Here is a 17,096-nt window from a genome sequence, read left to right as displayed (position 1 = left end):
CCCCAACCATAAAACTATTTTGTTGCTATTCCATAGCTGTCACTTTGCGACCGTTATGTATTGTGATTAAGTATCTGATATGCAGGATGTCTGATATGCAGGATGTCTGATATGCAGGATGTCTGATATGCAGGATGTCTGATATGCAGGATGTCTGATATGCAGGATGCCCTACAGGTTGAGAACCATTGATCTAGAGGCTTTCAATCACTAGATCTGTTCCCTAATGGCATTGCTACATTAGGCTTAACGTTTTAATTGTAGAAGTTAGGCCCTGGTTCTTCCTCCCAGCCCCATGCTCCCAGAAAGAAGACTTTGACTCAAAATATATTTACAAATACCTTGGCCATATAGCCAGGTTCTTCTCTGACTAGATCAAAACTAAGATAACCCATTTATCCTAGTCTACATTCTGCCATGTGGCTTGTTACTGTGCTCAGGTACCATGTGTCTGGCTCATTAAATCTTCCTGGCAAATCTCTCCCCGGGCCTATCCCAGAAATCTTTCTCCTCTCGGATATACCACCTTCTATTTTCTGACTAAGTCACAGGCCATATAGGCTTTTTAATTGACAGGTAATGCATCCGTACAATGAACAAGATATTCTCTCTACACTTCCCCTTTTTAATCCAACAAAAGGATCTTTTCCTAGAGCAGATGTGACTGTGCCATAGACTTAGCGCCCTGGAAAACCAGAAATCTATTGTCTCAAAATTCTGGAGGCTACAAGACTGAAATCAAGATATCTATAGCCATGCCTTCAACAAACCCTACAGGGACGAATTCTTTCTGGCCTCTTTTTGGCTTTTCATTATGGTTGTCAGTTCTCAGCACTCCTAGGCTTGTGGCTGCTGCCCCTCTTCTGCGTTTGCCTCTGATGTCTCAGAGTTTTCCACTTGTGTGTATAAGGCCATATCATCTTTCCATCATGATTCCAGTCATACTGAGCTAGGACTTATCTTAATAATCTTGTCTTAACTTGATAATATTTATAAACACCCTATTTCCAGCTACATTCAACTCTTCAGGGACATCACAATTCAACCCACAGCAAAAGACTGAAAAGCAGAAGTTAGGCAACTTCCCCAAAGTTGAGAAGTTTTGTTGCTAATCACATTTCTTTGTTCAGAGGTGTTTCTCTCGGATATAGCTAATAACTCAAAATGAGGTACACCTTAAGGACATGTCATTGAAAAAAATATTTTTTTTATCCACCAGGGGGAGCCAGGCACAGTGGGGCTCCCAGGACAGCCTGGAGTCCCAGGGGAAGATGGGGCCTCTGGAAAGAAGGTAATCTTATGTTTTTAAAATATCATCAGTGTCAAAACTGTGGGATCACACTAGCACCGTGGTCCTCGAGGACCTGAGGTTAAATTACCAGGGAACAGTGTCTGTAAGAACAACCTTTCTTTCCCTTTACCCCCAAAAGAGTCCGTTTCCTCCACTGCCCTGGTGGCCCGCGTGCTCTTATTCTAGCTGGTACTTTGGCCTGGGCATTTCCACTTTGTTCCATGGTTCTGGAAATCACATCAGTTTAATCACAAACAAAACTATCTCTTTTCCTCCAAAAGAGTGAGCCTGAGGATGCAGCTGGGAAGCTAAGGCTATTGTAAAGATGTCCTGAACTATTGTAAAGATGTCCTGAACTATTGTAAAGATGTCCTGAACAATTTGGTGTTGACATTTGAAATACTCAGTTTTTAATAAAACTGCTGAAAAATAGCAGATGGTGAGGTGGAAAGACTTTCTTGTTGAAAAAAAAAATTACTAAATGTGAGCGAAGAGCCAAAGGAAAGAGAGCTCAGCTTTGGAAATTGGCAGAGATGGGAACTCTCTGTGGTATTTCTGTTGCTCTGGGTGAAGGGGAGCTTAATGTTAATTTATTTGTTGACAAGTTTCCAATTTAATTCTGAGATGACAACGAAGGTCTGGTGTGTTTTGGGGGGTGGTTCAAGTCAAATTCCCTGGCAATGAGAGGAGACACAAGGTGGGCTCTGCATTTTGTCCTCCACGGACCAACTGAGGCATTGGTCTCCTTCCCTCCAGGGAGAAGCTGGACTTCCAGGAACAAGAGGCCCAGAAGGAATGCCTGGGAAAGGACAGCCCGGCCCCAAGGTATGCAAGTGACAGCAGGAAGCAGCTGTCCCTCTGCTGGTCCCCAGTCAAAAGAGCCGATTTAAGAGAGGTCTGACTTATGGTCTTGCTATGTCAAACATGTTTACATCTTGCTTCAAATCACGAACTCTGTCTTGTGGGCCTTTGGAAGAAGGCAAGTGTATATTATTCATCTTTATTTTCCTACATCCATCTTAAGCTCCAGCATAGAGAAGAACTCAACACATGTTTTCTCAAGGAATGGTCAACAGATATTTAAAGAAAGCATTGGAAAGGAAAAGAAATCACAAGGCACATTGTTACAATTTGAAAGTATGTAAAGTTTATTAAAATATGTATAGGCTTTCACATAATAGTAAGGCATATCACCTCATTAAATGTCAATTGGGTGACAGGGTTTGTAGCTTAGTGAGAGAATGTACAAGGCCATGAAGTACATTCCTAGTATAAAACAAATAAGTAAATAAAGTGACAATTTCACATTACTCACTCTAGAAATGCTACTTTAATAGCATCTTTGTATGTCAAGATGAGAAGATATGAGTTCTCCCATAGGATGAAACCTTCAGTAACATACCACCTCTAAGGTGCCAGAATTCCTGTATTTCTTGGGCAGAGTTATCAATCACACTGCATATACACTAATATTCTATTTATAATTCTATTAAAATACAGTTAATTGGCTTTGTAAAAGTATTAACTAAAGTCAAACCCTTAACCCCTAGAAAGTGGAATTTAAATATATCAGTACAATTTCAGCCACTTGAACCTATCAACTTTTTCTTCAAACAAGAAGATGAAGAACATTTTTCAAAACATGATATATTTAGAAATACTGGCCTATTAATAATCAGAAGTGAGAAGATGGGGTAGGGTAGTGTCTCTGAGAAAGATCTGAGGATTAGGATATGAGGTGGCTGGAGAGAGTCCTCAGAAAAGCCAGAGCTCATGAACCCTGAGTGAGGAAACCTAATAGCACGGGCAACAAAGCAGGGACAAAATCAGCACCAGAATGTCCCGGTCACTGTGGAGGGTGCAGCACGAGTGGAGCAGTGCCATATGATGCTGTCCAGGCCGTCCTTGGCCAGTGCTGGTGGTGAGTGACATGTGGCTCTGCACCTGTTGTGTTCAGTTAACTCTCTGGAGTTAATTGCATCATTGTGGACGAAGTTGGAGTCTCTTTGATTTATAGAGCATCCTTTTGTTGATGAGCTAGTACGTGGTTCATTGGCTTTCAAGCTGTAGTCCCGAGATCAGCTGGGTCAAAATCACCCATGAATGTTTGACATACAAATTATCAGTCCCTTGTAGAGACGACTTAAATCAGAAAAGTCTGGATATGGGATTTAGACATCTGTGCTCTACCAAACCCTCCAAGCGATTGTGATATTTGTTTGAAAATGGTGACTAAACCTGGTGTACCATCAATGTGCCAAGAATCTCAGACGCAAGCTTAAGGAGAGATTCCTTCACTGACTTGGGCCCACATATGGATATAGTGCCTCCCAGGGCAGCCTTATGGAAAGGGAGAAGGAGAGAGGGGGGGAGAGGGAGAGGGGGAGAGAGGGGAGAGGGGGAGGGGGAGAGGGGGAGAGAGGGGAGAGGGGGAGAGGGAGAGGGGGAGAGAAGGGAGAGGGGGAGAGAAGGGAGAGGGGGAGAGGGGGAGAGGGAGGAGGGAGAGGAGGGAGAGGGGGAGAGGAGGGAGAGGAGGGAGAGAGAGTGGAGAACTTTAATGCTGTTGAGGCCTTGGTGGAAGGGAGCAGATTCTTTATGGTCATGGGAACACCGATGAGCACAGCCATGCTGGGAAGCAGCAGGAGAGAGTTTCCAGCTCTGCTGCAGGTTACTGCTTGAGTATCTTCTTACCAAGAAAATGATGGGCCTTCTTTTATAGAGGGAACTAGACTCCCCACTGAGGAAGAGATGGGGTCTCGATTTGAAAAATGTCTCTTTTAATGTTTTTAAATGGAAATAGCATGACAATTGAGAGGCAGGATAAAAACCATCTCTTTTCTGAAATGCCGAATGTATCAGAGCCATCTGTGCACAGGACAACGGGACAGAAGACTCGTAAATCCAGACAAAAGTTCTGTTGAGATTCAGAACTTAGATGTAACGAACATCGGAACATTTTGAATTAATGATAAAGACTGAGCAGGTCTTTGAGAAGTTTTTACAAGCCTTGGGTGGCAAGGCTGCGCTCAAGCTGATGTCTCAAAAGCCTGGCTCTGATGTGGGAGCCACGTGGCCGGAGGATGATGTGTTAATACGACCTCTGTATTGTTGTAATTATTCTGTCAGGGTGATGAAGGAAAGAAAGGGAGCAAAGGAAATCAAGGACAGAGGGGGTTTCCAGGACCCGAAGGGCCAAAGGTATGTTTCTCATATTCTCATCTGTGCTTCGAGGACAGGGTAATTGTGTCTGGTTTTAATAGAATATTAAATTTCCACTTCAAATTTGATTACACGTTTCCTTCCCAACAAATACACAATAAAAACCCCAAGAGGAAAATGTTGTTAGATAACTTTTCATTCCAATCCATAATAGAATGGAATAAAGAGATCTCACAATGTACTAATTATCTGTGCTTCTGGGGGACAATCAGACTGCCAGCCATCTCTAGGAATTGCCACATGTTGAGAAACTGGGCTAAAGGTAGGGCCATAGCACATCCCTCCCCGCCATGTTATTTTGCTAGGCAGTAAGTCCAACATTGATTGATAGGCGTACTGAAGAGAAGCTTTGGAAGGGCTGTGCCAACCAGCTCTGCTTTGTGACATATGAGCCAGTCACTCACATGGCCAGAGCAATGGTGGCAATACAGAGTCAGCTCTCAACAGTCTCTGGTAGTCAGTGCACAGCCTGACACAGGAGTTCCTCTGAGAGAAAAATCAGTGCTGTGAAATGGAAGATAAAGGCCATGGTCCACACTGTCCAGAGCAGTGTGCTAAGGGGGAAGTGGAGAGTGAGGCACACAGTAAGTGAAGCTCAGTGAGAGAGAACTTGGTATCCTTGATGTCAGCAAATTGAAATGGTAATCCCGAGAGTTTGTCTCCAGGAAGACACGGGTTATCAAAAACAAGGTGAGAATGTTTAAAATCCAAATGAAGAGAAAGAAAGTTTCTTTTGAAGTTTTTATTAGGTTTATTAATTTTATTTTATGTGTGTACATTTTACCTGCATGTATGGATATGTACCGTATACATCACTGGTAGCCTTGGAGGGCAGACAAGTGCATCAGATCCCTGGAACTGTAGTTAGGCACAGGTATGAACTACTACCATGTTGATGCTAGAAACAGGATCCAGGCCTCCTGGAAGAACTACGAGTGCTCTTAACTGCAGGTCCACCTCCCCAGCCCTGAAAAGAAGTGAGTTTTGAAAACTAGTGTTGTCAAAATAAGAGTGTAACAAAACAGGATTGCCTGTAGAGCCATGATTGGTCATACTGCTCAATGCCCATCACTGGTGTGAAGAGATTGTTAGAAAGCCAGGTGTCTTGGTCTTTTCCCCCCAGTGTCTCTGAGGTTTGCATTTAGTATATTCTTGGGGACAAACTCAGGGATCCTTGTTTCCTCAAGGGGTCACAAAGTAGTTCAAGAGACACATTATGAGGAATTGTCACTGTGAAAGAAATACATTTTATTAGCATTATCAAAAATTTATGTTGTAGCTAGTCTTATTCAAAGTAAATTTGGTGTTTTAATAGAGGATATTTTAAAGGTGAAGAAAACTGCCATATTTTAAAACATAATAAAGCCTTTCCATGTTTTAAAAGTAATAAATCTAGAAACATAATTTGTGTCTTAACCCTGGTTTTAGTGATGATTTATTTATTTGTGTGTGTGCATGTGCCATGGTGTGTGTGTGTGTGTGTGTGTGCATGTGCCATGGTGTGTGTGTGTGTGTGTGTGTGTGTGTGTGTGTGTGTTGTGGAAGCCAGTTTTCTCCTTCACCATGTGGAGTGCAGGGATCTAACTCAAGTCGTCAGGGACGGCAGCAAGAGCCTTTACCTGCTGCTGAGCCATCCACCTGTCTTTGTTGGAAAATTGTAACTGACTAAAATTTTGCTCATTTGTCAGAGGATTGGATGCGGGTTAATCTGTTGCCAGAGCATGAATCAGGTGTCATGTGCTATACCCACCAGCTTGGATTTAAGGATGAGCACACACATGCTGTGGCATGAAGTATGTCCCAGCAGGCTGTGTGCTCAGTTAGGCTGTCTTGTGGAGAATTCCCACAGCAAAGGTACCTGGGAAGAGGAACATGCTCCTAGAAACGCTGGGATGACCCACTTCATGCTACCGAGATTTAAGGACACCCACATCAGGCAACGGAGGAATTAGCCAGTGAGCGGAGATCCGAGAAGTCGAGCTGAGGCATGGCATAGAAATAGTTCAGTCTCTGAGACAGCCTCCACCATTTTTATATTGTTTTTGTTGTTTTTTTTTTTTAAGGAGCAGCTAGAATATAGTTCAGCTTCGTCTGCCAAGAAGCAAAATTGAGTTTGTTGTGTAGGCACGTAGATTTATAACTGCTTGAAAATGTGAAAACTAGCCTTCAGTTCAAGGCTGTCAAAACCTGATGCAGGCTGACTTTGACCCACACTTTGTAATTTCCTCAGCCTTATTCTGGAACAGTAATTTCCAAATTCCCTTGATTACAAACACCTGCCAGTAAAATTTTGACCACGTTCCAATATAAATTTGCTCATATTTTAGTTACAATTTTAATGTTTAAACCACTTTGCTAACATATACTTAAAATGTTATGTAAATAATGTAAAATATAATTTTGTGTATGAAAATAAAAATATATTAAGTTGTGATATTTTCTTTCTCTGTCCCAGTGGGTCACGTTGAATACCTTGGGGTGTGTAGTAACAAGCGCTTTAGGACAGAATCTCTCAAAGTGTGTTAACTACAGTTGTGTCAGAATCCCCAGAGCTGCTTATAAAAATTCATATTCCTAGACCCCCATCCTTTAGATCTATGAAGTCTGGATTTCTGGGGCATGTAAGTGGGCACTGGATATTTAGAAACCTTACCTGTAAGTATTAGTACCTGAGGAACACTGGTCTAGATTCAGGTGAGACACAGACACTATTGTTTTGTTTCTTGAGTCTTGGGGACTCCATAGTAGAGAAAATGGAGGCAGAAGGAGAACTTGATAGAGGGAGGGCAGGAAGGTGGGAGGAAGCAAATAGAGAAAGATGTTTCAATTTCCCTATTCAATTTTTTAAATAAAATATATAATCTCTGTTTCTAAAAAGGGATGTATACAGTGGAATACTGATATAACAGGAGCCATGACAATATAAGCAACAAAGCAAAACGATTTTTAAATTAGCCATGTACTGTAAAACTTAATGCTGGAGACTATTTCTGTGATTAAATACAAGATTTTTTTTCTATGAGCTTCTTGGTACACAGTATAAAACATGGGCATCACAGATTGCTTCATCTTTATTAGCCAGTAAAAAGCTACACAAGAGATAAAAAAATTCCTACTATTCAGGAATTAATTGAACACATTTATTTAAAGGCACTGAGAAATTGCAGGGTAATAACTTCAGCAGTGGTTTCCAAAGAACGTTCCAATCATTTTCATATTCACACTTATAGAGACAGGGGTTTGAATATTCTGAAACATGCAGATATTATTTTCTTTTCCTCCTATAATTACTGCATATAGTTTCTCTACTTGAAAGGTAACAGCTTTTCTGGTTGTCTCAGGGAGAGCCAGGTGTTATGGGCCCCTTCGGAATGCCCGGAGCCTCAATTCCTGGACCATCTGGACCAAAGGTATATATTCTTGGCACTTTTTAAAGTTGGGGGGAGGGTCGAATACATATATAGTTTTATGTCACTGATGATAGTTCTGGCAATCTAGAAGTTTACTTTGGGAAGACCTTAGAAATATTCACAGATAAGCAGGCTCAAAGCCAGACTTCTCATTCCTGACTCCAGGCTTGCCGTGCTACCTCATGCTCCTTCTCTCAGCCCCCAGGCCTCAGCACATGTAAGAAAGTTGTTACATTTATAGGCGAATCTACAAAAAGTCTGGAGGAAAAGATGCACTCAGTGTTAAGAGAATTCCCAGGCATTCTTACATCTAAATATTTGAGTCTAATTGTTACATATCATTTTAGTGGTTTTCCCCAGACATCTATAGCAACATTTACACTCAGGCTTATTAACTCTTCGGTTGAGTTTCTCAAATTTGTCTGAAGGATGAGATGGACACATTAAGCTCTTTACACACTGGCGGTCTATTTTGACTATGCACTTCTGTAGTTCTTCATGTAACCTAGAGCCTTGCCAATGTTATTTAAAATTGACAGGGAGACCGAGGAGGACCTGGCATGCCTGGTCTTAAAGGAGAACCTGGACTTCCTGTTCGAGGACCAAAGGTATGATTTAGCGATGCCTCCTTTCTGGATGTGAGAAAGTAGACTTAAGGCTGGGGATGTAACCAAGAGATAGCATACTTGCCTAGCATGCACAAGGCCCTTTGTTTTATCCCTGCCTTTCAAAACAAAATAGGAAGAGGAGGAGGAGAAAGAAGGAGTGGGGGGAGCAAGAGGAAGAGGACTTGACCCCTAATATATTAGCCAGCTTTCTGCCACCATGGTGAAATACTTGTATCATCAATTCATAAGTTTATTTTGGCCTATAGTTTCAGAGGTTTTTAGACTATGAAAGCCTGTTCCTTCTGCTTGTGGCCTGTGCCATCTCAGTACATCAAGGTAAAAATACACGATAGAAACTTCCTGCTCACCTGATGACAGTCAGTGAGCCAAAGGAGTTAGGAGAAGGGTTGCAGTCCCAGTGTCCATCCTGAGGAAATGCTCCCAGTTACCTAATTTCCCCCAAGGAAACCTGACACTCGGAAGGGCTCCACCAACTTCTGGTACAGCCACAGGCTGGGCGCCATTCTTTGAACACATAGACCTTTGGGGGATGTTCAAGATCCAAGATATCCTGCTTATTAAGTTAATCATTTACTTACAGTATCTATCTGTTAATGAAATACACGCAAAGAGTCTATGTCCTTTGGAGGGGGAAGAAAAGGAATAAGCAACAGGTTTATTTTTCATATATTTAGGAAATATTAACTCTCATGATTGAGTGTTTGCTGACACAGTCAGTGTTAGAAAAACACTCTCTTTATATCAGCAGAGTCACAACTGCTCTGGTTTGCCCAAGACTGGGGTCCCTGTCACATAAAGCTTTCAGGACTAAGATTTTTTTAAATCCCACACAAGCTTGGTCAGGTTGGTTATCCCGCATCTGGGACCCTGGCTATGAAGTTGACTCAGGAAAATTGTCAAATTTCCCAGGTGAAACTACAGATGTTATCTTGTTCAGTTCATGTGGGGAGCGTTTCCATGTTGTTTGATGACTGGTTGTTCACACTCCATCTATGATTTATGCTATCTCTCCTTATTCTTCCACGTGCATGACAGTGGCAGTGTGCTGTTACATTCAGCCACACCTTTACCTGCTCATGATTGCCAGGCATTGAAGATGATTGTATTTAAAGATGCTTGCCTCTTTAGCCAAACGTTTCCCCCCTTTTGGACTTTAGTGGTATTCTTGATGCCATTCATTTCCAATGTAGTCATATTCACATTTTACAGGGTCACGTACACCTTTGAATGTATGATGGGAGGTTGGCACATTAATTCAATTTTACATGCCACATCAGTGAACTTTCAGGACCACCCTAATACACATTTCAAAATACCCCATCCCTTTTGTGTGTGTGTGTGTGCTGGTATGTGTTGAATGAGAGACAGGCCACAGTGAGTTTCTTCTGTAGGACATTTTCTTGAATCTAGTGAAGAACGGAAACATGGCAAAATTTGATTTATAAAAATGCCACGATGAAAATGAAAACCAACCCCTAGACTTGACCCAAGACACATCCTAGCTTCATTGTTCAGGGCTGTGACCAAATACCCGACAAGAAGCAATTTAAAGTAGGAAAGGTTTGGTTTAGTTCATGGTTCAGGAGACATCATAGTGGAGAAAGCATTCGGGCAGGAATTTTCTCACATCTTATCTAATCAGGAATCAGAGAAAGGAGAATGCTGGAGGTCTTATAGCCTTTTCCCTTTTTATTAAGTCCAGACCCCAGTCTATGGCATGGTCCCAACCCACTTTCAGAGCCAGTAATTTCTCCTTAGGCAAACTCTCTTGAACTCCCTCAAAGACAAACATAGAAGCCTGTCTCCCAGGTGATTCCTAATCTAGACAAATCAACAATGAGGAGAACCCATCGCACTTGTTAACATTAGCAGTAACCAAGTTACTGCAAACTCGGCAGGAGAGAAGGCAAAGCCCTGCAGGGAAAAGGTGTTTGTAATGTGTGTTAAGGGTGCCCTCCTCTGTGGTGAAGACCAGAAGTTAATCAGTTACAGCTGCTGGTGATATATCATCGGCTCAGCACAGAAATCAAAACCAGAACTGTATTCTTTTTCTTTTGAGCATAACCAGGGAGGAGCAGTTTCTCCTCTCTCTCTCTCTCTCTCTCTCTCTCTCTCTCTCTCTCTCTCTCTCTCTCTCTCTCTCTCTCTCTCTCTCTCTCTCTCTCTCTCCTCCCCCTCTCTCTCCCTCCCTCCCTCCACCCTCCCTCTCTCCCTCTTTCTTTCTTTCTTTCTTTCCTTCTTTTGTTCTTTTCTCTCTCTTTTGTTGGCCTTTTGCTTGTATCGTAAGCATGGGCAGAGATGGAGTCTTATTTGGGAAACAGTCTCATACATGAATGACCAGGCTTCTGTTAAATGTAGCTGGAATGGCTTAGAAAGCTGATTCTGAGCGTGTCCTCTTGTTGGGGATATATCAAATTCCCCTCACCTTGGTCTTGCTCCCTATTACACACACAACTTAAAAAAAATCATCTTGAGTTTGTGGGGGTAAATAGTGTACTCTGTCTCTGTGAGTGGCCAAATAGTTTCTAAGCTGATCCTTTGAGGCTAACCATATAAAACCAGCTGCTGTATTCATGGCTCTCAAATTAGATTTAACTTTCTTGGTGCTTAAAAGGTCTGCAGCTTTTATCCCTCCCTAGTCACTCATTTATTCATTCACTCATTCATTCATTTGTTCATTCATTCACTCATTGGCATAGAATTAGGATCAATGCAGAGCTGGATTGAGGGCAACGTTTGGGTAGAAATAATTAGTTTGATCTCAGTATTGTCTAGTGCATAAATAAAATATTTGAAGGTATCATTTGCCTTTCTATTGATGGAAAACAAAAGTTGGGGTGTTACTAGAATTTCCATCAATTGTAAAGTAATAATAAATAAACAATTTAAAGCACACACAACATTTTTTATCAAAGTAAACAATGTGCACAAAGGGTGTTAGTCATCACAGTAAAAAACAGTGTGTTGCAAAACAATAGTTTTAAAAACATGTTTAGTAAGTCTCTGAAATTAATACATATTCTAAAAGACTCTTCAAGTTCTTCTTCTTGTTTTCCTCTGTACCCATTTTACTCCAGCCAGTGATTCCTTGAGTTTTTATTTGTAACACAATAACATATTGCCTAAGGGACAATAATCTTTTCTCTCTCTCTCTCTCTCTCTCTCTCTCTCTCTCTCTCTCTCTCTCTCTCTCTCCTCTGTATCTGAGGTGAATGCCTGACAGTCAAAGTCATGGTGCCCAAGGTTAACAGCAAATAGTGAGGGGCCATCACTCTGCGACTTGGTCTTTTTGAACTCCATTGAGTGATTCAGCGCTCTGTAATGTAGGCACATGGAGGAACACAATAGATAGTACTTCTTGTGCTAGGCTTGTTATATTTGACAGTCTACACTCAAAATCTGCTTTGTAATCTTTTTTTTCTCCCCGCACATAGTGCTTCCTAAATTTTCTCATGTTTACAATTCTTCCTAATTTATATGTGTTTGTACATTTTTTAATTAAAATAATAACAATATCTGTTTCTCAATTCTTGTGACCCGTGTTTCCTATAGAAGTCTTTGTCCTGGTTCATACATTCCTTACTTTCCTGACACACATCTCGGTGACCTCAAATGACGGGAATTCTGAGGAAATAAGCAATCCCTAAATGTAGGAGGATATTTTTCTAAAATTTCCTTTGCCTTGTCAAATCAATCAATGTTTTATTGAATTAGTGTTTAGCTTAAGCATTGCTAGACGTACCATGACTTGGTATTTGGATTTTTACAGGGTGCCCAGGGTCCCCGAGGACCAGTGGGGGCTCCAGGACTCAAAGGTGATGGCTATCCTGGTGTGGCTGTAAGTGTAGATGTATCGTCTTTTCCATATAAATCATTTTAAGTGCATGCACATAAAATACATATAACTGAACTCTAGGATGATGATTCGATACATGTATATAACGTAATGATCAAATTGGGATTAATTTAGCATTTCTGTTTCCTTAAACATTCATCATTTCTTCGTGTTGGGTACCTTTGAATTCTTATAGCTCCTTATAAAATATATGGTCAGCTGTTGCAATGACAAAACCTTCCCTCCCTCCGTCCCTCCCTCCCTCAGTTCCTTTGTCCCTCTCTCCCTGCTTTCCTCTTTCTCTCCTTCCTTCCCAGCCTCCTCCTTCCCTCCCTTTTCTCTCTTTATCTCCCTTCTTGTTCCTCCTCCCTCCTCCCACCTTTCTGAGGATTGCCTCTCCAAGGATGCTTATTCCATCTTATATCACCTTAGGGACCGCGAGGATTGCCAGGACCCCCTGGACCAATGGGCTTACGTGGTGTGGGAGACACTGGAGCAAAGGTAAGATTTTTAAAGGAAGCAAAAATACTTGTTTTTAAGAAAGTGCTTATAGATGACTTTGGTAAATGTGTTTTATTTTTATCTGGCACACAAGAAGAATAGAGATGTAGGAAATAATTGCTGAATCATTCACTCTTACTCATGGGCTTCCTGGGAAATGTGCCTATGAAGATGTTGATTGACTTCTTGACCCTAACTCTTTGGTAACAACTCTCACATTTCATTGCTTCTTCCTCTTCCTGTACCAAGGTCTGGGCTCAGTTCAGAGCTTTCTTCTCCCACGTCACTCTGCTTTTTTCCTGGCCCATCTCAACCAATCCCACAGCTTTATCTCTAGCTTCATGATGATGTCATCCAAGTCTATAGACTTTCTTCCTTAAGAAACAGTTTTGACACAGTGCAGACGGTATGGATCACTCTGAGGAATCATGATTATTTATGCCAATGGTGCTCTGTGGGTTCCTTACGCTTTCTTGGAGGCAGGTTCTGCACAGTCTCTGCTAACCTCTTGACCCCAGAACTGTGTTAGTACCCAGCTCTAAAATCTCTTGAGTTAAATGGAGAGGAAATGAATGATCAATGGTTTTATGGAAAAATAATTTTTTAAAACTACTCAACTACTCACTTAAATCTGTCACGTTTCTAGGCCATTACAGAAAGATGTGCCCACACTTAAAGATAATCGTTACCTGTTTCTGTTGTTTCTGCTGCACTAGCTAGAAGTGAGAATGCTTATATACTGTAGGGTTATCGGGATCCTGTGTCAGCTCCGCCATACTGCTCGACCACTCAGGGAGCTGGAGTTGACTGTGTTTACCGGGAAGCTGGTGAGAGAAGCGCAGGACAGCTGGAGTTGGCTTGGGGATCCCTGGGTGTATAACAAGGTCGTGGGCCATTTGTTTCTCAGGCTCTCAGACACCCATGCACCTCTGGATGCCCCAGAAGAGCTGAGAATGGCTTGGGGTCATGCGGGCTGGATCTAGCCCGGGGCTGGGAGCGATTGGGGTGGGGAGGGGAGAAGCTCCAGCTGGTCCCAGGGGGACGGGGGAGTCCTTGGCTTGACAGGTGCAGGCTGCAGGCTTGAGCTTGGTGGCAGCTGTGGCCGGGAGCACAGAGAGGCCTTCTATAGGTGGCTCTAAAGGCAAAGGCCTTCTCCTTGGCTCCCCATATCGAATCTCGATGAAACGAGGCAGTCTATGGCTTTAAGGCATTTATTGTCGTGGCAGAAAGTTGATAGCAAAGCCACCCCCACTTTTCAGGGTGGTCCTGAGGTTAAATACCTTTTCCAGGAAGGGGTGTTTGGGAAGGAAAGCTTATTGGCTAAGCCCTTCAGGCCTTTAGGTGCCTCATTAAAATGAAGATCTGTCTTGAGCCTATGTGACCACATGTCCTCTACATGTGGAGGGGCTTGGGGCATTGCCCTTACATGACTGAAGGCCACAAACCTATGGGGGGCGGGGTGCAGCTAGTAACAGGGGCCTGGTGTCTGGGAATCAGGCAAAGTGCCTACTGTTCCTTCAGGGTTTCTGGGATTTCAAGCCTTCGCTCAACCGGGAACCAGGCTACCTTTTATGGTCCCACAATGCACTGCCTCTCTATGGCACAGTAAGTGCTCTTTTCTACAGCCTGACTCAAGGAGACTGAAAGACTAAAGACCCATGGCAAAACACCATCATATGTAAGAGAGCTTTCTATCTCTGCCCCAGCAATAATTTTTGGGGTAATTGTAAGAATCTCAGTGAGAGGTGTAGCTGGAAGTGCAAGGTAAATCGTGCATATAGACCTCGAGATGCTCTCGTCAAAGGCCAGGTGGGGTTAACTCAGGACTAACTCTGATCTTTTTCTTATTATCATTAATCATTCCATTTGTTTGCATCTCAAACGATATCCCACTTCCCAGTTACCCCTCCACCAACCCCTATCCCACACCTACCCTCCCACCCACCCACACTCTCCTTCCCTACTGCTCCAGCATCCCCCTACTCTGGGGCCCCCCTACTCCCCAGGACCAAGGGTCTCCCTCCTGTTGCTGTCAGGCAAGGCCATCCTCTGATGCCTATGTATCTGGAGCCATGGATCCCTCCTGGTACACTCCTTGGTTGGTGGTCTAGACTTTGGGGGAACTTGGTAGTCAGGCCAGCCTATGTTGTTCTTCTAATGGGGTTGCAATTCCCCTCCGCTCCTCCAGTCCTTCTGCCAGCACCCCCACCAGGTTCTCTGAGGTCAGTCTGATGATTGGCTCCAAGCATCTGCCTCTGCTTTCATCACTTGCTGGCTGGACCTCCCCAGGAACTGCCACACTTGGTTCCTCTTGACCACGGCAACAGTTTGGGTTTGGTGTCTGCAGGCACGATTTATCCCAAGGTGGGGCTGTTCCTCCGTTGGCCCTTCCTTCAATCTCTCTCCCATTTTTTTTCTCTCTGTTTTTCCTTTGGACAGGAACATTTCTGGGTTAAAGAAAACTTTGAAATGGGTGGGTAGCCCCATCCCTTGACCAGGGGCTGTGCCTATCTACTGAAGGTGGTCTCCACAGGTTCTAGCTCCCCCTTCTCTGCACATTATGGGAACCTCAGTTTCTCTGGTGTCTGAGACCATCTAGTGGCTATCCCCAATTCCTCATCCCCCCCCACCACCTATTTTTATTCAATTTTCTGACCCTCTGTACCTCTCTCACATCTCCTCTGGTTCCTGATACTGCCACCCTTATTTCCTCCTCCTCCTTTCTCCCTCCCTTGTCACCCTCTCCTTCTACCTCCCGCCTTGACCTGTTCCCCACTAAATACAGGACTGAAGCATCCACCCTCGGTTTTCCTTCACCCCAAGCTCCATATGGTCTGTAGGTTGTATCATAGGCCCTGTGAGCTTTGGGTTAGTATCTATCCACTTATTAGTGAATACATTCCATGTGTGCTCTTTTATGTCTGGGTTACCTCACTCATGATGGTATTTTCTAGTTCCATCCATTTGCCTGCAAATTTCATGAAGTCATTGGTTTTAATCACTGTGTAGTACTCCACTGTGTAAATGTACCACATTTTCTGTATCCATTCCTCTGTTGAGGGACTTCTGGGTTCTTTCCAGCTTCTGGCTATTATAAATAAGGCTGCTATGAACATAGTGGAGCATTTGTCCCTGTTATATGATAGAGCATCTTTTGGGTACATGTCCAAGAATGGTATAGCTGGGTCTTAAGGTAGAACTATGTGCAACTTTCTCAGGAACCACCAGACTGATTTCCAAAGTGGTTTTACCAGCTTTCAGTCCCACCAGCAATGGAGGAGTGTTCCTCTTTTTCCACATCCTTGCCAACATCTGCTGTCACCTGTATTTTTGATCTTAGCCATTCTGACTGGGGTGTAACTCTGATCCTTGAATAAGCCTTGATGTTGTCAACAAGCCAATCTGTGTTCTGATATGAAGTCGTTTCTTCTTTAACACATAACATCTATCAAAACAGTAAAGTTTAATAAAGTCGAAAGGTTCAGTATATAAATATCATTACCTCCTGCTCCAAATGAAACATTGGTAAACCCTTTTGTTATTATACTAAATATTTCCCTACAGGGAACAGAAGCTTATTTCTGTTTAAAATAAGATATGAAATAAAATATGTTAAATATATACTTGGCTGTGTTTATATAGCAAAGCAAGCATATGGCCATCTATATTTTCAGAGAGTAGCTAGTTATGAATATTTATACAAGTATTATTACATTAAGTTATCATGTTACATCTTCATATGTAGTATCAATAACAACAAAGATAACCAACATTTAAAATTTAGTCCTTAACATTCTTCTTTGTCAGATTATTTAATATGCAGACTAAGGTATTTTCTGATTGATTTTATATATCATATTCCTGAAAAAAATCTCTTGTACTTAATTTCATATTTTTCATTATTTTTTGGCAAAAATATCAAGAAGACAGTGCTCTTACTTGCAAATTTTTATCCTACCTTTTTGATTTTTTAAAAGTAGCAGATGTATTTTCAAAAGTCACACTGTGCCTTTTCCAAAACTCATTTTGAACTTCCACTTTGAACTGCTTGCAGAAGTAGGGGTAAGGGAGGAAGAGAACCAGACTCTACCTGGCTTTGCTCATCTGTTCCCTTCTGCACTGCCTTTCCTCTCTTCCTCGACTCTTGTCTCTTCCTGTGTAGAATGTGTTAGCCACAGAACTCTCACTCAGAAAAAGACACTAGGAACATG

The 17,096-nt window shown here is 42.4% G+C and overlaps 1 protein-coding gene across 6 annotated transcripts in view; it reads left to right on the top strand.

Annotated features, from left to right (window-relative positions):
- Col28a1 (collagen, type XXVIII, alpha 1) overlaps positions 1-17,096 on the top strand; it is a 196,610-nt gene that overhangs the window by 105,487 nt on the left and 74,027 nt on the right. For all 6 annotated transcript variants that reach the window (XM_017321502.1, XM_006505031.2, XM_006505032.4 and 3 more), the window contains 7 exons: positions 1,220-1,291; positions 2,048-2,116; positions 4,418-4,489; positions 7,852-7,920; positions 8,460-8,528; positions 12,319-12,387; positions 12,817-12,885. In XM_017321502.1, coding sequence (XP_017176991.1) covers positions 1,220-1,291; positions 2,048-2,116; positions 4,418-4,489; positions 7,852-7,920; positions 8,460-8,528; positions 12,319-12,387; positions 12,817-12,885 — 489 coding nt within the window. The remainder of the gene's footprint in view (positions 1-1,219; positions 1,292-2,047; positions 2,117-4,417; positions 4,490-7,851; positions 7,921-8,459; positions 8,529-12,318; positions 12,388-12,816; positions 12,886-17,096) is intronic.

The sequence above is a fragment of the Mus musculus genome, chromosome 6 (genome assembly GCF_000001635.26).
Source record: "Mus musculus strain C57BL/6J chromosome 6, GRCm38.p6 C57BL/6J".
Classification (NCBI taxonomy): Eukaryota; Metazoa; Chordata; class Mammalia; order Rodentia; family Muridae; genus Mus; species Mus musculus.
Note: the sequence above shows the minus strand (reverse complement) of the source record. Positions and strands in the feature narration are given on the sequence as shown.